We start from the raw sequence: 24,056 nt of genomic DNA on the forward strand, positions 1-24,056 counted from the left end.
TTCCCCTCCAAGATGTTAAATGTAGGACTTAGTATTTTTTTTTATTTCTCTCAAAATGAGTACACTCATACTTTAAGAGGTAAGCTTTGTACCCTACAATATTAAATTATGGTAGACGAGTTTTACCCATGAATTTAGACATGCTGAATTGTATACTATTCTCCACATGGTAACGCACCTGTTATGTCTTATCATAGGATCATCTCCCCCATCATCTCTCATCTTTCCAGGTTCCAGAATACCGACATTTTGGGCTGGTCCTCCATAAGTAGTCACTATTTCAGTCCCTACAATCATCCTGCATGCTCTTCTTTTTTTGTTGTTGTTGTTTTTTTGGTTTTTTTTGTGGTACACGGGCCTCTCAACTGTCTGAAAACTTGTCTGAGAGCACCCAACATACAGAAGAGTGAAGCTGAATCCCATCCCAGGTTTACTCTAAACACACTCCCATGCCAGGATTTCTTTGAGACATGTTTGTGACTCGACTAACCTGGGGATTCAAAGGTGTCATAACTAACTCACCTGGATGCTGTCAGAATTCATGACCTTGGCCTTACAAGCACTTGCTTTAACTGACTTCACAAACTAGCTGCTAAAAGCTGTTAGTCCCAGTGCATTGGCAGCAGTAACATAGAAAAACCACATTAATAATAGTAGTAGCAATAGTATTAATCCCATGATCCCATGACAGAATTAACAAATTAGCCATAATAAAATTAACAAGTATTAGATTGCCTGCTATATGCCAGACATGTACTCTTTTATTTAATTCTCATGATACCCTAAGAGTTATTTTTGACCTCATTTTGCACATGAGTAAACAGAGAACTTCACCAGTTTACTGGAGGGGAAAACAAGGATGTGAGTCAGGATTAGATTTGCTTGTGAACCTCAAGCACCAAATAAGTCTATATTTTTTATTTTTTCTGTGACAATGGAAAAAATACAACAGAAGGGATACAAATTCATCCATGAGGGAGATGAATGCATATTGTACACAGGGGCAATCTTTGTCCCATTTCCTCCTATTTTCAGCATCTGTTCTTCTGCATCGCTGTGTCTTCTGGTCTCTCAAACCCATCCTTTTCTCATAATACAATGGCCATGAGGTGGTTTCACTAGCTTCCCTGCTCAGTTCATCTAGACTTTATGACAACTATCTTCACACCGTCTTCTCTGATGCACCAGAATCCTTCACTCCTCATCCTTCTCCAGCCTGACCTAGTGATCTCGGCACGGAGAGGTTGTGCTACCCTTTGTAGGACCTCTCTGACTGCTCAGCAAACTGAGTCCCAGAACGTCCACCATAAATCCATGCTGTCTCATCTCACCGAGGACCTCATGGCTGCTCCATGATTCTGATATACATGCTTGGTTAATTTTCCATCTTATTCTCCCAGTGGCTTTCTTTAATTATTTACAGCCTCTGTGAGACCGTAACCCCGTGCCTTCCTGCCTTCCCTTTAGTTACCTGTTGTCTGTTATATCGGGGAAGATAGTAAGACCCCCCTAGGCCCAGGGGCTGAACCTTCCCTGCCCCCACCTCCTTTCCATCTTCACCTGCTGTTTCTCCTCTGCCTCTTGCTCACGGGAAATGGTGTCTGTTTCCCTCCTGGATACCCTTGCACTTGTCCAAAGATATTCCTCTACCATTTTTTCTTTCCCCACACTCTCCTGACTTCTCAAGAAACTTCATTTAACAATGGGTCATTCTCTTGCCTGATTATTTCTGTAAGTGTCTCCCTCTCTGTGGCACCTTCACTTCTGCTTATGAACACAGTCAGCTTTTATTGTTAAAAAAAATGAAATGAAAGTGAAAACTAAAATTTTCTCTAGTCCACCATCCTTTCATTGCTGTGCTATACTTCTCAAAAAGAGTGGTTATATCTCCTCACTTGTTTACTTGAGCACTAATTTCTTGTAACTGCTTACTACCTTTCAACATGGCTTCTGCCCAACATGTGTTCTAATCATTTTTTAGCTTAAGAAAGTGAATTCTAAGAATGGACATCAAAACACAACCATACAAAATCTATGGGATGCAGCAAAAGCAGTTCTTAGAGGGAAGTTCATAGCAATACAGGCCTTCTTCAAAAAACAAGATAAATCTCAAATAACCTAACCTACCACCTAAAATAATTAGAAAAAGAACAAAAAAACCCTAAAGTCAGCAGAAGGTAGGACATAATAAAGATCAGAGAGGAAATAAATAAAATAAAGGTTAAAAAAATAGAAAAATATCAATAAAACCAAACTGGTTCTTTGAAAGGGGAAGAATGGGCACCAAACTCTGAAGCATGATGACTGGTTTTGAGTAAAGATTAACGTCTAAATTAAACCATTACAAACATAGCAGTGTCCATTAGTACTGTGTTTAAAGCTTATTTAGTTAGAGAGGAGGATGGAAGAAAATGTAGGTAGGGAAATGAGGGGATAGAGAAAGGGGAAAAAATGGCATGGAATATGGGAAAGGAGTTGCAATGCTGTCTGAAGGTTACAGGGATGACTGCCTTGAAGAGTCCCATGTTGTAGATGTGCTTCGATGCCAAAGCTAGTAGTCATGGAAACCAAGCAAGGCCCTCGGGGATCCTGACACTCTCTGCAGGCTGTCTCCCATCTCCTCCCAAGTGTTACCACATTGTTACAGATTCTTAATACCTAGATATTTGTAATCGTTGCCCAAATGGTGTCCCCGCCTTCAGGTTCTCTTCTCTTCCTCTCAAGTCACCCTCCGTGCAGATGCTAGTGTCTGATTTTCCTTGCATGTAGCAAGAACTAAGAAAATGTGAATGAATTAAGTAATGAATGAATGAATGAAAATAATTCTAAAGTTACATAATCACTACAGCCCTCACAAAGATTTTTTTAAGTGATGAATTATTTTTTTAAAAAACTTAGGCATAACAAAAAATACTATTCTACCTGAGCCAAGAAGCCTTGGCAAGGGATGGGGTCTGGGCTGGCAGTGGAGGTCGTTTTCAGATCTATATGACTGAAAAAAAAAAAGCCAACTTTTCTTAAAACTCAAACATTAAGGGGGGGACTTGAAGCTGCAAACACACGCACACACACACATTTTCTAAAATTTAATTTGCTCAATAGCATTTTGTGGTCCACTCTTTACAGAAAACTAGAAATTATATGGAAGTAGATGTTTATTCACGTCATAAATGGTGAAAACCTAACACATGGTGGTTGGACTGTAAGCAGCCAGTTAAGATACTAAAATGCCAGTAATATCTGTGAATTCAGCTTGTTCCTGCCGCTAGGTGACAGACACCAATGTAGACCATCAGTGATTTTAAAAAATCACTTAATTCCCGAGTCTCGATTTCCCATAAGGTAAAAATGCATCAAAATTATGATTATTTTACAGTGCATTTTTATTTTATTATTGAAATCGCTTTCTCTACACAGTTATTCTATTGGAAAAAAGCATGTTTATATTTTTATTACTATGCTTTCATTTATAATTTAGCAATTATGGTTTGTGTGAAGTATATCAATTTAAGAATTGTTTAATGCTTCCTGTAATGGCTCTGTCACTTTATTTTCATTTCTAGCAGATATTTGAAGTTGATATTTAGCTTTTAAATTCATTTAGAACAATATCAGCATAGTTTGAAAAAGACTCTTTAGGAGCCAACCTGAGTTGGATAATTTAGAAAAAATTCAAAATGCTAAAATCACATAAAAAGAAATCTTGTGAAATGGAAATGAACCAAGCTTTTGATTTTTCCTATGGGAAATAATCTTAACTTTATGAAAAAGTGATATTGCCAGTGATGCTTCGGGTGACAGTTTCAGAAGTTCTTTAAAAAGAATCTGTAAGATTTAAGAAGTCTTGACTACAAGCAGAGAACTGTTGTGGTCAGTCTGAACTCAGTCATCAGCGCGGTCCCTGTTTACATCTACTTATGATGAATTACTTCTTCAAGTTAGTAAAAACTCAGAGCCTCAGAATCATCTTGGCAGCTGGGCAACACTTGACCCCCTTTGTGGTGACGAATTATGAGATGGCACTAACTGCAAATTTTTCTTTTTCAAACAAGAAACTTTACCCCCTGTCCCTGCAGACTGCTGTGGACCAGCGGGCTTCAGTGGTGGGTCAGGAGGGACTTTCGTCTTTATTGTGTGCTTCTCTCTGGAACCTTTACTTCAGCTTTTGTTACTTGCAGAATTTGGGGTGATTTATTTTCTGAACCTTGTTTTCATCATTGTTGATAATAGTCAGACATTGTCTTTAACTCAGGATCACCATGTTTAAGACATGAGTTTTCTGTAAAGGGCCAGGTAGTAAAGATGATAGTTTTTGTGGCCACATGGCCTCTGCATCAACTCTTAGGTCTACAGTTATAGTGAAACACAGCTCTAAATAATACATAAACAAACGTGTGTGGGTGTGTTCCAATAAAACTTTACCGAAACATGCAGCAGGAAGAAACAGGTCACGGTGTGCTGGCCCCTGACCTAAGGGAGTATCTTTGTGTGGGAACAGGTAGAGAAGAGGTTCAAAGGACTTCAGAAATCTCAGCCGCTCGTGATGTATATAATGCGTTAGGTTTCAGTGACTCAAAAAAATAAATATTACAATTAAATGATGTGCTATAGAAACCCAGATATGCTTTCACTGGTTGCTTTTATAATAAGTCACAGTTTGTTGACTGAACAATTCCTTTAGTCAACAAGCATCCACTGACCAACAGTCTGTCGGCAACAGGTATGCTATAAAGTATACTTAAGCCCTGATCCTAGGACCTACACGTTTGGAGAGAGGACATATCTCGGGCTTTCATATTAAAGAATAGGCTCTGAGATGAGTTTTAGTTTTTCCCCACCACGCCAGCCTTTGACATGGGCTGCAACATCCAACACTGATACCTCCTAACTCTGTCCAGGGAAAGGCAGATGCTGATTTTGAACTTTCCTGTGTTCTCATCCTGTCACTCCACCCAAAGAGTGATTTGGGTTTACTTAAGAAAAAGAGATCCAAGAATACTAGTGTACTGTGTCATACTTCTTATTTTGAGGTTAGGGGAGGGTTGGGTTTCAATTCCTGTATCTCATTGCAGTAACAATCTGACCAACCATCACATTTCCCCTGGGGAGACAGCTGAGCTAGATAAATATATTTTAAAATCCACTCTTTAAAACATGCTTCCGGAGAAGAGGTATGAAAGGAAAGTAGCAGCAATTCAAACATTCTTCCAGCCTACCACTGTGATTCTGCTCCAAAAAATTAATATACAGGTGTTTTGGGAACATTCCATTCATATTTCTAACAGAGTTCAAGCAATATTTCTAATTAAATTTAGTAACAACTTCTAACAGCTGGTTATATAATAAGAATTATTGAAGTTCTAAGGTTTGAATTCGTGACCTGGTGGTATAAAAACTTATCCAGTGAGGAAAACAAATTATTTTTTTTAATTTGAAGGAAAGAATAATGAAGATTTCATAGACTATGAATCTGTGACACTAGAAGTCATAGTAATTCAGTAAACTACTTGAACTAGGAGTTCCTTGGAAGATGTAGTAATTAACATTTTAAAACAGTAGGATTTACTGTACTTGAACTTTCTGTAACCAGTAACTTTTGTGACGATGATTATTGACAGTTTAGGCCTTTTGTTTTGACCAAATATGTGTGCATCTTCCTAGGAAAATCTTCATAATATTTCCTAGTTGAGACTTTCTATATTCACTTTATTCCATAGTAGCATGTTAAAATGTTTCAGAATTCTTCCACATTGGTAAGATACCATATGTAGTAAAGTATACACCCCATAAAACTACCATCAAAGTAAAACATTGAAGTTACCAGGTTCCAGCACTCCTTAGAATACTAAGTCGTAACTTTTGTATATGAAAGCAAGCTTGTGCCTATGGATATTGACTTTTAATAGATGAAGGTGGGGACATAGCTCAATAGCTATGCTGTTAAAATTGACTTCCGTGTAGGAATGATCGCACATTTTTGATGTATTGGTGTCTAATGCCTTTGAACATGACTTAAGAGTCCAGCAACGACTATGCAAGGGAAAGGAAATTAGTATTGGCCATAGATTCAGCTCTAGCATTAAGCCGAAGTGTGACGTCCATGGGTCTGAATGTGAGGTTGCAGTTTCTAATACAGCCTGGGATGTGTGGGAGGAGGATGCCGTGTGCTCCCCGAGGGAGAGATCTCACCCGGCTGCTGTATCCTCCCCAGGATCTGTCACTGCGAAGGGGATGAGGGGAGTCCGCTCATCACGCCCTGCCGCTGCACGGGCACCCTGCGCTTCGTGCACCAGGCCTGCCTCCACCAGTGGATCAAAAGCTCCGACACGCGCTGCTGTGAGCTGTGCAAGTACGACTTCATCATGGAGACCAAGCTCAAGCCCCTCCGCAAGGTAGGGTGTCGCTGGGACGGGTGTGAGAGAGCCGACAAAGCAGGCATTTTGTTAATTGAAGTATAGTTGACTTCAGTAAAAATGTACAATGTTGTGTTAGTTTCAGGTGTACAGCAAAGTGATTCAGTTACACACACATATTAAAAACCCATTTCTTTTCCGCAATAAGATTTTGCTAACATGCTAGTATCCGCTAAGAATACACATCTTGGGTTGGGCTCAATATGTAAAATGCAGCCAAGTGTTTACAGATTATCCTCCCTACTTCTGTTTTAGGGTCTAGGACCTGTGGTTTTTGTTTCACTCTTCAAAGCCAAAGAAAAGCATTTGCATGTGTGTGTGCGTGTGTATGTAAGTGTGTGCATGTGTGCATATGTGTGTGTGTGTGTGCGCAAAATATACCTGTGGGTCAAGGTAATTGAATTGATGAGAACTGTGAGAACATTGCATTGATACTTACTGAAGTCACTTCCCGAGAAGGTTAGATAATAGATCCCATAGATTAAACAATATGAACTCACCTAATTTCTTGAAAGCCAGGCATTAGGTAATGGAAGAGAATGATGTCTTCTACAAGGCGTGGACTCTTTTTTGTGTTTGCCTTTATCTGGGGATTTGGTTTGATAGTTTATGTATTATTTTTATTTTTTCATGTATTATTTTTCCATATTGTGCATCAAGCTGCAAGAGAGAGGTAAGTATTTTTATCTATAAATTTAATCTTCAAATTTCTCATATGTGTTATATTTTTCTAAAGAATGAAGGTAAGAATTGAGTTGAATATAAAGTTAGCATCTAAATCAATGCTGGCCGAGGATAGCTTGTAAAGGATGCAAACAAAGACAATGAACTTTATATACTTCATGCATGATAGCTGGGACCCTGGATTTTAGCATGTTAACTTATCTTTTAGCCTAACTGAAGCCTTACGTATACGGATGCCTCAATTTCCAAAGGAGAGTATGGAAACGGCAACTTAAATAATGAATCTGCCTAGAGCTGCTTTTTTATTTAAATTTCATGCAAAGAAAAAATGAATTAAGGTGATGGGTTCCAGGGTGAGCAGAAATGTAAAGCAAACAAGAATATTCCAATAGACATCTGATTGGTGGCTGACCATTGCAAGTCTTCATGAATTCTGTAAATTACAGAGAGGGAGAACAACAGTCCCTGCTTTTGTGATAGCCTTGATTTTTAAAATCTGCCAGTGGTTTATAGATGTCAAAACTGGTGCATAAAACACCTTTGAGTTATGGATTTTTTTAACATGTGGGGTGACCTGAGTGCCAAAAGGTGACACTCTGATCCTCCAAGTCCCAAAGCAATAGATGCCAGAAATAGAAACGGACCCTACCTCCTTGCCCTTTGCTTTATCCGCTGAAGGATGCTGTGTGCTCTGGAGCCGCTACATGACACACTGTGCTCTGTGATTCTGTAAATTTCTCTTCTTACCCCTCAGGGAAGTACCAATTGTTTCATAACATCTGTACAGTTCTCCATTTTTTTCAACCTACATCTGTATAAAATTTTCATTTCAACTTTTCAAACATAGTATTTCAATATGAGAACAACAATCTAGGATAATAAAATATTCTAATTTTCTCTTCTTCATACTGTGTGCCCCTCCCCCATTTTTGTATCATAAACAGTACATGATGTTGTATGGACCTTGGAAAGTCTTCTACCTTCAGCTTTTCTAGAATCACCCCTGACATACAGCTTTGATCCTTTCTTAGTATTCCATTCCCAATAAGTTAACAATCCTTTCAAAAGATCTTTTTTTTCCTCAACCAACCTGTTTACAAACCAGAGAAAGACTACGAATACATCTATCTTTTTAATCTTAAACTCAGCCATAAAAAGGAACAAAATTGTGCCATTTGCAGAGACGTGGATAGACCTAGAGACTGTCATACAGAGTGAAGTAAGTCAAAAAGATAAAAACGAATATCGTATAATATTGCTTATATGTGGAATCTAGAAAAATGGCACAGATGAACTTATTTGCAAAGCAGAAATAGAGACACAGACGTAGAGAACAAACTTAGGGATACCAAAGGGGGAAGGGGGGGTGGGATGAACTGGGAGATTGTGATTGACACATATACACAACTATGTATAAAATAGATAACCAATGAGAACCTACTGTATAGCACAGGGAACTCTACTCAGTCCTCTGTCATGACCTAAATGGGAATGAAAAAAAAAGAGTGGATATATGTATACGTATAACCAATTCACTTTGCTGCACAGCAGAAACTAACACAACATTGTAAAGCAACTATACTCCAATAAAAATTTAAAAATATATATATTGCAGCAACCTAGTGGGCACATCCTATCTGTTGATTAATGAAATACCCTAGTTTCTTTTCACAGACGTTTCCTTTGATTGGTCGTAAGTACTGATGAAGGGCGGGCAGCATGTCAACATCCTTCATTTTTTTTTTTTTTTTTTTTGTGGGGGGGTTCCGCGGGCCTCTCACTGTTGTGGCCTCTCCCGTTGCGGAGCACAGGCTCCAGATGCGCAGGCTCAGTGGCCATGGCTCACGGGCCCAGCCGCTCTGCAGCATGTGGGATCTTCCCGGACCGGGGCGTCCCCTGCATCGGCAGGCGGACTCTCAACCACTGCGCCACCAGGGAAGCCCAACATCCTTCATTTTTAATAGCATATATACCTACAGAGGATGTCAGAATCTAATCCAGAGGCTGCTTGCCAACAGCCCACAGATGTGTTTTACTTGACCCACAGGGCTGAAAATTTGAATCTGTGATAATTTCATGTAAAATCCCACACATCTGTATTTGTTTGAAAACCACTGTATCTGGCTTGACAGGAACCACATATCCGTAAGACAACAACCAGTGTAGCTAGCGGGAGGCTGGCCCCTTTGTAAAGCTGTTTGCCCTCAAGGGCCCTGCATTTCTCAGTCCTCCTCCTTTCTGATCCTGAGACATCTCCTCTCATTTGAGCATGAGATCTCAGTGATCTCTGAGCATCAGATCTCTCTGTGGCTCTGGTATACAGATCTGAATTTTCAGCTCCTGGTCTAACATGGTCTAACACAGTCCTAGACATAAGAAATATACATGCTATTCCTACCTCTATGATTTATGGGCTTTAAAAACCTAAAAAAAGGATTCCACACTTTCACTTTCTCCCTTAAAATTATGGGGCCCTGTGGTAATACTTCAATGGCAGTATCTGAAATGACTTTTCAGATTTTGAAGTGATGTGAACTATACAGACATGAGGCATAACGGTTCTGGATGGTTTATTTTCATGGCACTGAGATTCATCAACAGTTTTCTTTTGGTAGTTTTCAAGTGGTCATTAAGAATGACAGGTATAGCATTTAATTAGAATATATTCAAAGTACATCTAATTAATTGCTCTCAACTCAGTAATTCTATTACAGTTTATAACATTCTAAAGACCAACCACATGAAACAATTAATTTAGCTAATGATTCTGAATTTCTATCATTAGCCAATGAAGGCAGGAGATTCTGTGGAGATGAAATGGTTTCTTGAAGTAGAAAGGTACAAATCTTCATAGTCTGACAAACCTTGGGGCTTAATAGCCTCTAAAGATATCAGTGAAAGCTTACTTCATTAATTGCTACTGTTACTACACTAAAATCTAAGTTAGTGAATTCATCAAGGTATCCTAATGTTTCCAGAAGAAAATCTTTAAAGCCTAAATAAAAGCAAGGCCTTATTTGAGAAAAAGCAGTTTTCATCACCTTTAAGTCAGTGGCTCAGCTACTTTTATAACACTCAATAGAAGTCTCATTAATCTACTGAGTTACCAAGAATCAGAAATAATTCTCAGGGCCCAGAAAAGTCAAAAATACAGAAAGCGCAGCAACGACTAAGTGCTGTCTGCAACTGCATGCAGTCTCAGGACAAGGAAACTAATCTGTTCTGAAGCTGAAGAACTGCATGGGGCAGATCTGAATCTCACTCCTGAATGGCAGAAGCCAGCTGCTGGACAGAAAGCTAAGCTTAATGAGGACAGAGAATACTCCTGACACTGTGTGTCCTTCCCTAAAAGAGTTCTCTATATGGTTTTCCATTCACAAACTATTTGAAAATAGATAATACAAAATATGCAAATCCATGCATCAGTTCCTTGTCTCATTTCTGCAAATAAAATGAGGCAGTGAATCAATTCAATTATGTTTGCTTTAGTAGCAGTTAGGTCAAACCATATGCACTTGTCATTTTTATAGATCAAAAACAGTTGAAGATTGGTAAGTTCATAAATGTAAGTTCTGTAGAACTTATTATGCTAAATAAAAAGGAATAATCATTTCGATATTTCTAAATTTATTTTATTGGAGGATAGTTGATTTACCATGTTGCGTTAATTTTTGCTGTTCAGCAAAGTAATTCAGCTATACATATATATACATTTTTATTCATATTCTTTTCCATTATGGTTTATCACAGGATATTGAATATAGTTCCCTGTGCAATACAGCATTTTTATATTTCTACATTTCCACCATAGTGACTTACAATGCTTTAGTTGAAATACCTATTTTCAGAAAATAAAGAACTGTATTTAACAACTACTGTGTTATTTTTTCCCTTTCCTTAATTTGAGGTAGCATCCATCTTTCAGAATAGCCAAGAGCCAATGCAAGTTAGCATAGCAGGTGAACCACCCGAAGGGTGTTACTGATTCTCTGCTGAGCTGGAACTCTTGCAGTTCGTAGCCTTAACATTGGACCAGGCAGGGTGCAGTCAGATTCCTAGCCAGCAGCTTCTAGCACCCTATTGAATAATCATACATAATAATACAGAAAGGAAATTCAAAATGCATCCTTTACTTAGCATTATGGGTGATTTGCAATTTCACTAATGCAACCACCACAGACTGAATTTTCTGCTCTGTGCCAGGCATTTGGAATGTATTTCTCAATTAATTTCATCTCATTACAGCGCCATTGTGTGTAGGCACGTGAAGCCCATTTTACAGATGAGCAAATGAGCCACTTGCTGTCTCACACCCCGAGATTCCTGATTCCATAGCATGTGCTGGCTGCATGGCATCTCACTGCCATAAGCACTGGGAACCTTGCCCTTTAAGCATCAAAGCTTCAGTTTTCACTTAAACTATCTAGTGGAAATCTTTCAAATTAAAACTTTCTAAAGTAAAATGGTTGCTAAAACCTTTTTAAATTTTTTTTTATTGAAGTATAGTTGATTTACAATGTGTTAGTTTCAGGTGCACAGCAAAGTGATTCAGTTATGTATATATATATAACTTTTTCAGATTCTTTTCCCTTTTAGGCTATAATAAAATACTGAGCATAATTCCCTGTGCTATCCAGTAGGTCCTTGTTGATTATCTATTTTATATACAGTAGTGTGTATCTGTTAATCCCAAACTCCTAATCCGTCCCTCCCCCTTTCCTCTTTGGTAACCATAGCTTGTAAAACCTTCTTTTTTAAACATGCTTGTTTCACCCAATATATTTTCCTAATACTCAGTTACATCATTATATAAACATCAGTTATTTTGCAGGCTGAAAACATCAGCAGCCTCGGCCGTTTATCTTCACTCCCATTTGCCAGCCTACTGTGCTTTGAAAGCCCTTCTATCTGTAGTTTCTCTTTCTTCCTGCTCTCAGAGCATGTGCTTCACTCCTCTCCTCCTCCAGTAGCCCTTATTCAACATACTACATTGCTACTGCCTTTTCGCTTTAAACAACAAAAACAACAAAATCAAAATTATAGACTTGGGTCTATAAAGGGCTGAAGTCAGTTCTAGATGAACTTCTGCGTGATTCTCTTTGATCATTGGCAAGGGTTTTAGCAGGCGTGTCATGCTGACACCGGTCTAGTGTTCTTGGAGTTCTCCATAGCATCCTTCTTAATTCTCAGTTTGACTCAAATTACTTGGGATTACATGATAAGAAAGCCCTCCGCAAGTGAACTTTTGATGTCTCCAGGCTGTTCGCTTATACTCAGAGCCCAGTTCTTGGGAGCAGGTTTGCTGTTTCATTTCTTCACAGACATGTAAGCCTGGAAGCAATGAAAATCTCTGCCCTAGTACAGGGCCAGACAAAGCTTCCTTTATACTCTTGCAGAACATCCGTACTCATAATTTGCAGTGCATGCTCATTTAACCATCTTCTTGCTGAGTTTCAGTTTCATTATTATATGAGCCCTCAGTGATTTAGAATACTCTTAGGAAGTGATTCTGTTTTCAAACTCATAGTCTCCAAATGATCCGGGAAGTTTTCCACACAGATTTCTCACTGTCCAGTGGTGGCGTTGTCTCCAGCCTAGCACTTCCCTTACCTTCCAGGGGCTTTATTCTGTGAGAAGGAGGGGCCAGCAGGCTCTTAACTGCTTGCTGTGGGAAGGGAGAGAGTGAGGAAACCAGCAGATAACAAAAAGAAGATCATGAAAAGAGAAGGAGTTCAATTCAATGGGAGCATTATCTTCTGTACTAAAACATTTTTCTTGGTTTTTGTTGCTGTTACTTGTTTTATGCTCTCGATTGAACTACAGTTGATACTTCGATTAAAATAATATTCCAGGGTGAGTAGGTAACAGTCCCAACATGTCTGTGTCAGATAATCATGAGATGGAAAATACAAGCATCTCGCATATTTTTCTAATAGGTACCTGGGAATTATCACACGGCCTCATCCTTTTGTCTTTTGAGGAAACACTCGTAGGTCAATTAGTCTGTAAAATTTCAAAAACAGAAAAACAACTATGTAGTCAACTGGGCTCAATAATATAGAATAATTGGTTCAAAATAGAAATATTCTTCTCTGGGGAGCAGATCTTCTTCTTTTGTGAAGCTTGCATCCATAAATAGGCCTCCCCCTAGGCAGAGTGGACCCCAGCGCCGCAGCCAGCTGTGTTCTGAATGGTTGTCCTGAAAAGGTGCCAATGGGCCCAGTTCACTCATTCACTCAACTCCCGGTAGGATCTACCACGTCTCAGTGGTGCTCAGTAGAGAACCAGATAGAAAACCCCTGCTCTCAGAGGGCCTAGAGTCCCCTGCAAGAAGGATGGAAAAGGCTGAATAACTTACAATAAGGTGTAATAAATTTGAAAAGCATGGTAGTTGGTGGGTAGTGGTGTGGGAATCAAGAATTTTCTGTGGGAATGGGAACGGTCGTTCAGAGAGAGAGCAAGCCACCGTATATTTGGTCTTTATTGTGAGACCATCATATCAAGAGGGTTTTTTTTTTTGCAGTAACTGTAGACACATAGCAAAGTGTCTCTTCTCTTTTGTTCTCCATGCTTCCCATAACCTGGGGTAATCAAGAAGGTATTAGCTACCAGTTGGACATCTGGGAAAACAGCAGGATTTGCTAGGTCTCCCAAAGGAGACAGAAGTAAACTATTCCTGAATGATCATTGTTGGCTGGAACATTTCTCTTCAGGACTTCCTTATTAGAAGTCCCAATTGTATACTAATTTAGTTCAGTTTCTCTCTTTGAACATTATCCCTTGAAGAATATAACTTCACCGGGTTGGTTAGAACGTTACCTGGTGTTAGTATTCTAGATATGAAAAGAAACACTTAACTTACATTATATTCTTTACTGAAGTCTTTAACTGGACACAGTGCCCTGCTTGGGAGGATCTATTTTCCTTTTGCCAAGGATAAGGGACACACAGAATGGAACTTCTTTTATATACTGTGTATTTTGATACTTGAAACGTAAACTGTGGTTAAAATGATGGAATCAGTGTTGCAGTGATCCATATGGACAGCATAAAAGCATCAAATTAGAATGTGCAAAAGCAGATGCACATCTGTGCGTGCATGCGCGCGCGCGCACACGCACACGCACGCGCGCACACACACACACACACACACACACACAGAGTTACAAGTAAAGCTTTCCCCAAAGCATCATCTTATGACTGAGGGTTTTTTATGGGAAAGAGGTATGTATATATTGTGTTAACATCTGTATTGGAGTATAATTGCTTTACATTGTTGTGTTAGTTTGTGTTGTTTAACAAAGTGAATCAGCTATACATATATCCCCATATCCCCTCCCTCTTGCGTCTCCCTCCCTCCCACCCTCCCTATCCCACCCCTCTAGGTGGTCACAAAGCACCGAGCTGATCTCCCTGTGCTATGCAGTTGCTTCCCACTAGCTATCTATTTTACATTTGGTAGTGTGTATATGTCCATGCCACTCTCTCATTTCGTCCCAGCTTACCCTTCTCCCTCCCTGTGTCCTCAAGTCCATTCTTTACGTCTGCGTCTGTCTTTATTCCTGTCCTGCCCTTAGGTTCATCAGAACCATTTTTTTTTTTTAGATTCCATATATATGTGTTAGCATAGAAAGAGGTAAATTTATCTTTCACTTTCATTTTTCTTAAGATGGTGGAATGATCATCAAATTACTTTCATATTTAAATTTTCCTCCAACTAAACATTTTTCTCTCTTGGCTGGGATTTTTTTCTTAATTCATTGCTCAAATCTTGGCATAAAACATAAGAAAAAATTTTCCCTAATTTTTTGGTTTAATATTTTGAAACATAAGGCACTGGGAATCAACATGGCCTTTTGAAAATATCAACATGGCCTATTTTGAAAATAGTTTGAAAAACTATTTAAACCAAGTCAAATTCCTTTTCTATTGGATTGACAAGTAAGAGAGAAATGAGGGAGACTTTGATATGATCTATCTGGGAGGATGGTGTCGAGCCCCACCTAGTCCATCAACATGCGTGTGTGATGCTATGAACGTTATCATGAGGTCAGTGGCTGGAAGATTTCACTCTAAAAGAGGACCAATCCTTCACAAGCCAGTTTCCTTCCAATTTTCTACTCTTCTCTCCCTGGTACCATCAAGTGGCTCCTGATTCTTGCTTCCCACATAGATACACCACAGCCTCATCATACCAGTGCTGTCACCCTGCATATGAACGCTTTGCCCCAAATTAGGCTGATTTACCCCAGCCAGATATGGCAGGACCTGCCCCTGTGAAATGTATGGCGTTGAACATTATAAAAAGTGGGGAGAGTGGGTCAGGAGGCAGAGAGGTTGGGCAATCCATACCCCATTCTCTTTCCCGTTCTCTCTGAGAGACAAGCTATTCTCCCCTAAGGGAGGTCCCTCCACACGGAGACCTGAAGCAAAGGGGAGAGGGAAGACCTGGAAGACAACAGCGCTTCCATCATAGAGATCTTCCTCCAGGGGACCTCACACTCCATTCCCAAAACACAGAGACCCCTGCAGTCAGGAATGAGTCATACGTTTAAATCCTCTTTTAACTGAAATATACAGAGAGGAGTTACAGTAAATTTAAAAAGACAAATAATCCATTCAAATAGTAAAGGAAAGAGCTACACGTCAGAAGATCAGATTTTTTGAAATATGTGATTCTTCTTTTTAAGACTTACTTACCACTTATCTATTTTATTTATTTTTGGCTGCGTTGGGTCTTAGTTGTGGCTCATGGGGCTCTTCGTTGTGGTGTGCGGGCTTCTCTGTAGTTGTGGAGCATGGGTTTTCTCTTCTCTAGTTGCGGCGCGCAGACTCCAGGGCGTGTGGGCTCTGTAGTTTGTGGCATGTGGGCTCTAATTCAGGTGCGGGAGCTCAGTAGTTGTGGCACATGGGGCTTAGTTGCCCCACGGCATGCGGGATCTTTTAGTTCCCTGACCAGGGATCGAACGGGTATCCCCTGCATCATAAGGTGGATTCTTTACCACTGAACCACCAGGGAAGTCCCAGAAGATCAGATTTTAATTCTGGTTCTGAAGCTTAATCCCTCTGACCTTTGCCTCAGTTTCTTCATCTGTAAAACAAAGAGTCTGGACAAGATTATCTTTTAAGTTTTTTCCAACATAAAATTCTGTGATTTCACAAAAAAGCAAAGTGAGGAATCTGAAAGAGAGAGAGGAAGGAAGGAGGGAGGGAGGGAGGGAGGGAGGGAGGGAGGGAAGGGGGGAGGGAGGGAGGAAGGGACCTCGCATTAAATGAATTTTAAATGTTCAGAAGAAAAACTTCACACCCACAGTAGCTCAGGTTCTACAGGACAGGATGCTGAGTAACAGAGTCCAAGTTCAAGTCCTGAAGAAGTAACGTGTATGCTTTCTCAATCTCGTTACCCTTTAGAGCAGATCATGGTGGGTAAAACAAGACACACTCTCTACACATTCTAAAAAGAAAGCCAGTGAAAAGCATGACTAAAGGAAGACAGGGAAGAAGAAAGGGAGAGGGAAGAGGAGAAAGAAAGAAGCAGAGAGAGAAAAGGGGAGTGTATAGGGTGGCTGAGTACCCGAGGTGTCCTGGGAGGTGACTGGAAGCTAGAGGGTCCAGGCCACACTCTTCTTTCTTATAAGTTGTAAACAGGTCATTAAGAACTAAAAAAAAGTCAAGCAAATTCAAATGGTTCTTGACAGCAAGCTTCCACTACATGGAAGACTCCTGGCCCTAAGAAAAGAGGCAGGCTGGGCTGAAAGTCATCTTCTCTTTGCACAACCAAGAAAACCAGTGTAGACTGAAGGGTTAGTTGAATCTAAGAAAGATTCTGTTTTCTTGAAGGCTAGTGTTTCTGTAAACGTAGAGCCAGTTTATTGCAAAAGTTGATATTTTGATGAAGTATTTCTACCAATAAGCAAAGCTAACAAATTTTTGAGCTAGATCTTTTCTGCCTCCAGGAAATGAGTTATCTCCCAAGAGACTGATAATCTCCTACTAGACTCTCTGCATAAATAAGACCACACCATAGATAAGGGCCAACTGTGTCTGAAGGACCACACTGAGAGGGTTCCAGGAATGCCCAGTCCTGATTCACTACTCCCACTTTCATTCAGTCAGTCAACAAACATTTACTGAGCATCTACTATGTGCCAGTCACTGTCCCTGGTAGTAAGATTATAGTGATAAACAAGTAGAGTCCTCTGATCTCATTCACACCCCTAATTCACATTCTTGTGAAGTAGGGGTGAAGGCTGAGAGTTTGAAAATGAGTTAGTCAAAATATTTTGAAGTAGACTTAAAAACTATATGAGAGATATTTTTAGTAACTTTGGGCAGGGTTAATAAAATTCCAGCTATTACATTATAATCAAAAGGAAGTTTATGGGACTTCTTTGAATCCTCAATTTCACAACTACCTCTCTGTTCCATTAGAACTAATAAAGAAAATTAAATGAAAAGGTTGTTGAGTGAGTGAGGAACCAAAGCTGGGAAGATACACAGAGACAATCGTGCCCAAGTTGGCTGAGGAAAATTACCCCATGTCTGTGGAAAGCTTCTCAGTCCCACAGAGCATTCACTTTCTATTGGGAGCCAGGCAGGTAAGATGAATGAATGAAGCAGCCTGTTCTTAGGAGGATAAATGGCAAATAAGGCAATACCGGTCATGTGCTAAGGAGTAGAAGAGACTGTGGCACTCTGAAATAGACACACCTACTCTAAACAGAGAAATCAACAGTAGTTGATTGTTGCCAAATCAACTGCTTTTCCAGATGAAGCCACAATTCTAGATTTAGCTTAATCTCTTCTGATTTTTAAAAAACAACCGTAACTAATCAAACTCAAGATTTATTCGGGCAAAGCAAAACAGATCTGAAGGCTAGATTCAGCCCCCAGACCAAGAGTCTATGACCTCTGCAGGGTAGAAGTGCCTATCTATCTTTGCAGATATCTCCCCAACGGAGTAGAGCATGATGCAGTGAAAAGAACCTGGGCTGAGTGTGCAGGACAGCGAAAGTCAAACCCCCAGTGTAGCCACCCTGTGGCTGTAGGTGCATCCTGTGACCTGAGATGGGATCTATCAAACTGAAGGAGGAAGGAGGAAGGGTGGCAATAATATTGATATCTACTTTGCCAACTTTTCAGTTTGTACTGAGGAATAAAGTGATGTAAGTACAAGTCCTTTGTCAGCAGTAAAGTCCCACAAAGTGGCGGTGTTATTATCTTCCCCAGTTTCCCATCACCCAATCGATGCTCTAGCAAATTCACTTTTCCATTCTTACTAAATCAGCATTTAGCATTGAATTCACTGGAAGGCCATTAAGAGAGTAGCATGCACATCTTCAAAGAACTATTTCTAAAGTGTTGGATGATTATAGGGGTACATGCATTGATTAATTTGTTCAGTGATTCGGGGTGTTTAGTCATCCACGTAAGAGTTATGCTGGTTTAAGTTTGCAACTTAGTTTATCTATAAAGAATTTGCTGAGCAAATTAATAATGTAAGCAAGGTGAAGGCAGGAAAATCATTAACATACTGAAAACTCTTAAGGAGTTCATAAAAATGTTCAAGAAAATCATTAGCCTTGCCTGGCATATTTGACCAAAATTTATTTCGTGTTTACTTTCTGAAGGGTGACCGCTAAGTGTACTGGGCAGTCATTTGCATATGAACACCTGACGTAGTTGTTAATCCTTTTTATTGATGCATTGAAATATTTCTTTTAAAAACTTCTGATACAGAGTAACCCAATAGCCTGGTTATTTTTATTTTTTTCTACCTGACTGTGTAATGATTAGGGCTTGAGCTCTGGAGTCAGCCTGCCAGTGTTTGCACCTTGAAAGCAGTCATTGTAGCTTTAGAGCTTTGGGCAAGTTACTCAATTTCTCCATGCCTGTATTTCCTCATGTGTAAAATGGAGATAATAAAAGTGTGTACCACCCGATACGGTTGTTAGGCAGTCTGAATGAGATAATACATGAAAAGCACTCAGCACTGCATCTGGAACATGATGAGAATAAATATTAACTATTAGTGTATGTAAATTTTAAGTGACTTTAATTTCAACTTCTCAGCCTTGTTTATGGTCCTAGAATTTTTAAGTAAGAAGTGTCTTTTGAAATTGTAACTGGTTTCCAAAGCTGTTTAAAGCAGTAGAACTCCCCTCCTTTTTTTAATGTAATTCTATTTAGAATTCAAAAATATAAAAGAGGTAAGAGGACACAGGGCAGACGGAGACACTACAGCGTGACTCGGGCGTGGCCCCCTGATTGACAGTGGCATTTCCCAGGGATCAGCAAAGCCATGGCACCCTCGCTGAAGCCACACAAGCCTAGCCTGGAACAGCTGAGAGGGTAGGAAGGTGAAATCTAAAAGATCATAGACACAGATTGGGTGCTTGACTTCAACCCCTAGCTTTGATGAGCTAGTACCAATGATTTGGTTCAAGAACCGGGGTGCCAAGTAGAAGAAACAGCAGTGCAACAACTCAGCAACAGGCTTTGCCAGGAGCATCAAACCATGCGATTTCAGTGAAGGGGAGACCCCGTACCCACCACTGCTGCAGACATTTGTCCTGGGTGTCCCAATGCTTCTGCAGCTGAGCCTCTGGCACTGAGTCAGCCTGAGCAGAGGTGCCTCCTCTTGGCATTCATAGTGGAATTCTTAGCATTATGATGCCCGAGAAACATGTCTGGAGTCTCAGGTCTTTCTTGGGCACAGTCCCCTGAGACATTCGTAGACCAATTTGTACAACTGCCTTACCTGGGGAAGATGATCCCAACAGCCTAGATACGTATCTCTTCCTCTGGGTGCCCTGGCAGGGGAAGGCTGGCCGGCACTGGTCTCCTTCTGCCTTAGGCACACCGTTCTTGAGGAAGGTCTGTGTCCAAGCCCTGATGTCACCAAGCATTCCAGATACCTTTAATGGGTGGACTTGGGTTGAAAGAGACCAAGCTCAGGGATTAATCTGTTTCTGTAAGAAAAATAACCACCCACCTTTCCTCACAGCCTACATCTTCTGTCCTCCCTTTGGGCATCTCCTCGTCCAAATTTCTGAATCACAGAGTTGTCAGGTAACTTTGAGGAAAGAGCAGAAATTAACCTCCCAACTTACCCCTTGAGTTTAGCTCAAAGAACAGTCCGACCAAAGTCTTGACAACTGAAGAATTCCTGCCCCTCACGGGCCAGCATTTATCAACATTTTGATGTTTGTGGAAATTGGAGGATGTAAGGGCCTGTAACTTACGTAACACCAGTGTTATTTAAACACGTCCAGCGGGGAGGGAAAGACTGACGTTTCCAGCATTTCTCAGGAAGCTGACATAGCATTACTATCAGAACTTGACAAAGAAATCTTAACTGGTTAAATTGTATATTTATGTTTTAGGCATGCATCAATTAAAAAAAGTAAACACTTTTCCCTTAGATGTCAAGTAGCTAATAAAAAGCATTCAATGAAAGACTTGAAAAAGAAAGTTGAACAAATATTCCAAAAACTAAAATAAAAGAATAAAAGGAGTAAAACAATTCTTTAAGGCATAGAATAGACAAAAAGGCAGAGAAAATTATCAAAGAAATAATGCAAGAGTGCTTCTGAAAAATGAAGAGCGTGATTATCCAGCACAAATGAAGAAATACTTAGAAAAGTGTTTGCTACTGTGAAACTCCGAAGACCAAGAATAAATAAAAATGAAGAGTAAATTCAGGAAGCTTTCAGAAGGTTCTGATGAATTCCATTGTAATCAGAATTATGGTTATAATTATTACCATAATTTGGTGATAAAGAGGTGGCTTAGTACGTACTGGCATATTCTAAAGGAATATTCAACCACAATTTTAATACTTAGCAAATATACCAACAAAATGTAAGAGTAGAATAAAGATTTTCAGACAATGCGAGGATTCTAAAAATTTACATCCCATGGCCTCTTAGGAAACTTTTCAAGGGAATCCTTAAGCAAAATAAGGGACTTGACACGGAAAAAAGTTAAGATTGGAAAAGCACAGGAAGCAACACAGCGGAGGAGCAAAGACGCTCTCAGAACAAGGTCTGGGCACCCAGCATTTCTAAACTATTAGAAAGGGACTGCCCCCAGGGAGGGTGCGGAGGAGGAAAAGAAATACGTGCAGCAAGACAGTGACGTGTTCAGAATGGGGAATAGGATAGAAGCCTCAGGGTCAGAGGTCAGTGGAAAAATCAGTTTGGTAGGATATCTGACTTGCTTCAGAAGTAAGATTAAGGGGCTTTGGATAGATGCATTGAAGGATATAGAAAAAAATTAAAGTAGATACATTTTAAGCAAATAATTAAAAGGGAATTATCTTTAAAATGCAACAGAAATTTATTAAGAAAGTGAATTATTTCTCTAGAGCAGCAATTCTCAAACATTTTGGTCTCAAGACGCTTTTACAAATTATGGAAGACACCAGAGAGCTTTGGTTTATGTGCGTTATATCTACCAGTATTTACCAGGTTAGGAACTGAGACTGAGAAACGTTCAAATATGCACTTATTAAATTATTTTAAAATAATAAGAAACATTTCATGTTAAGATAAGTACTATATTTTTATGAAAAATTATATTTCCAAAACAAAAAGTATTCAATGAGAAGAGCTGCACTGTTTCTCACTTCGCTCATCTCTCTAATGCCTAATCTCTTTAATGTCTGGTCTAATGGAAGACAGCTGAAATCTCGTGTCTGCTTCCGTATTCAGTCTGCTGAATGTGCCCTACTTCATGTAGCTTCTGGAAAATCCCACCATACAAAAATCTTTGAGAATTATTATTAAATCGTTTTGACCACACTGATCTCTTGAAAGGATTCCCAGATGACACTTCGAAAAACACTGCTCTCAAGTAACACTTGATTTCTTTAATGAATACCATTTTATATAGTTATAATTTCTTATATTGATGTAATCAAACTAGCCCTACACTTATCCTGGGAGGATGAATATGAGTGGGCGGGGCTGTGGCTGAGCATTAAATCCTCAACAACAATAATAAGAGGTCAACAGGTGATGTGTAATATCAATGAGTTGTCATAACAGTAGAAGCATATTACGGAAAATGAGGGAAGTAAATATCAGAAGCAACACCTACTATAGCACCTCACAGCAGTCAGAACGGCCATTGTTAAAATAGCTACACACAACAAATGCTGGAGAGGGTGTGGAGAAAAGGGAACCCTCCTGCACTGTTGGTGGGAATGTAAATTGATAACAGCCACTATGGAGAACAGTATGGAGGTTCCTTAAAAACTAAAAATAGAACTGCGACCCAGAGATCCCACTACTGGGCATATACCCTGAGAAAACCATCATTCAAAAAGATACGTGGACCCCTATGTTCCTAGCAGCATTGTTCATAATAGCCAAGACATAGGAACAACTTAAGTGTCCATCAACAGAAGAATGGATGAGGAAGAATATATATATATATATATATATACACATACACACACACACACACACACATATATATATGTGTATATATATTATATATATATATATATATAATGGAATATTATTCAGCCAAAAAAACAATGAAATAATGCAACATGGATGGACCTAGAGATTATCATACTAAGTGAAGTCAGAGAAAGACAAATATCATATGATGTCATTTATATGTGGAATCTAACATATGACACAAATGAACTTATCTACGAAACAGAAACAGACTCAGCGACATAGAGAACAGACTTGTGGTTGCCAAGGGGGGGAGCAGGGGAGGGATGGATTGGGAGTGTGGGATCAGCAGATGCAAACTGGTATATATAGAATGGATAAACAACAAGGTCCTATTGTATAGCACAGGGAACTAATCCAATATCCTGTGATAAACCATAATGGAAAAGAATATGAAAAGAATGAATATGTATAACCGAATCACTTTGCTGTACAGCAGAAATTAACACAACATTGTAAATCAACTATACATCAATAAAATAAATTTTTTAAAATATGTTAAATTTGAAGAAGAGAAGAAGTAGCATCTACCACATTTAAGTGGTTGCCTCTAGATAAGGGTAGAGAAGGGTGCAATAGGGCAGAGCAGGAGATGGTCATACGATGAAATTCTAGATGGTCTTTAAAATGAACTTGCCTATAGATTTATGGAAATCTCAAGAAATATATCAAGTTTTGATTGTTCAGTAAGCTTTGGTGGAGCATGAGATTCTGCATAACTAATCAGCTCCCAGGTAATGCCAGTGTAGGACCATGCTTTCTGTAGCATGGAGTCACGTAAGCAGAATTTATTCCTAACTTGGATCTTAAGACATCCTGATGCCATCAGAGAGAAAGCCTCACTTAGGCACTAGATTGTCGCTCACAACTCCAAAAGTAGTCTCCACACTTTCTTCAGGGAACAGTGTCTAGTTAAAAGAAAATTTGTGGGGAAACCTGTGAAACCCTAACAAGTCTGGAGTTGAGTTAATATTAATGTACTGGTGCTGTTTTCTTCCTCTGACAAATGTATGACAGTAACGTAAGGTGCTCACATTAGGGGAAATTGGGTGAGGGGTACATACAGCCTTTATTGTCTTCGAAACTTTTCTATAAATCTGAAATTATTCCAAAATTAAAATGTTAAGAGTGAAAAGAGTGAATAACAAGGGGTAAAAGCTGAAATACTCTGCCTAGACTAGTGAGGAAAGTTACAGAAGGGGGACTCCGAGGCCTTCCTGTTCTCTGTCCCCTTTGACTTCTGGTAGCCCCTGGGACTCTGAAATCCCTGGCCTCTAAAGAAAAGAGATCGGAAATCTTTTTACTTGTTTAGGGGCAGAAAGACACAAGACCCAAAGATTATTGCACATCTTACACGTGTGTAAAGTGAGGACCAGAAGACAGGATTCCCTTCTGTGTCATATTCGTTGCCTTTCACCAGTTGTAGGTTTTATTTAGTTATGCCTACTTTCTGCTCTGAAATAGAGGGGTTTTCTTCAATGTGACCACA

The 24,056-nt window shown here is 39.5% G+C and overlaps 1 protein-coding gene and 1 long non-coding RNA gene across 3 annotated transcripts in view; one reads left to right on the top strand and one right to left on the bottom strand.

Moving 5' to 3' along the window:
• Positions 1 to 24,056, top strand: part of MARCHF1 (membrane associated ring-CH-type finger 1) — an 853,225-nt gene that overhangs the window by 792,405 nt on the left and 36,764 nt on the right. For both annotated transcript variants that reach the window (XM_073805601.1, XM_019926385.3), the window contains one exon: positions 6,212 to 6,392. In XM_073805601.1, the coding sequence (XP_073661702.1) occupies positions 6,212 to 6,392 (181 nt within the window). The remainder of the gene's footprint in view (positions 1 to 6,211; positions 6,393 to 24,056) is intronic.
• LOC109548527 (uncharacterized) lies at positions 904 to 22,275 on the bottom strand. Its single transcript, XR_002174613.3, has 4 exons — positions 15,798 to 22,275; positions 7,747 to 7,908; positions 6,914 to 7,073; positions 904 to 6,403 (listed from the first exon to the last, which is right to left on the bottom strand). It is a non-coding gene; the product is annotated as an uncharacterized lncRNA (long non-coding RNA).

This window comes from Tursiops truncatus, chromosome 5 (assembly GCF_011762595.2).
Source record: "Tursiops truncatus isolate mTurTru1 chromosome 5, mTurTru1.mat.Y, whole genome shotgun sequence".
Lineage (NCBI taxonomy): Eukaryota > Metazoa > Chordata > Mammalia > Artiodactyla > Delphinidae > Tursiops > Tursiops truncatus.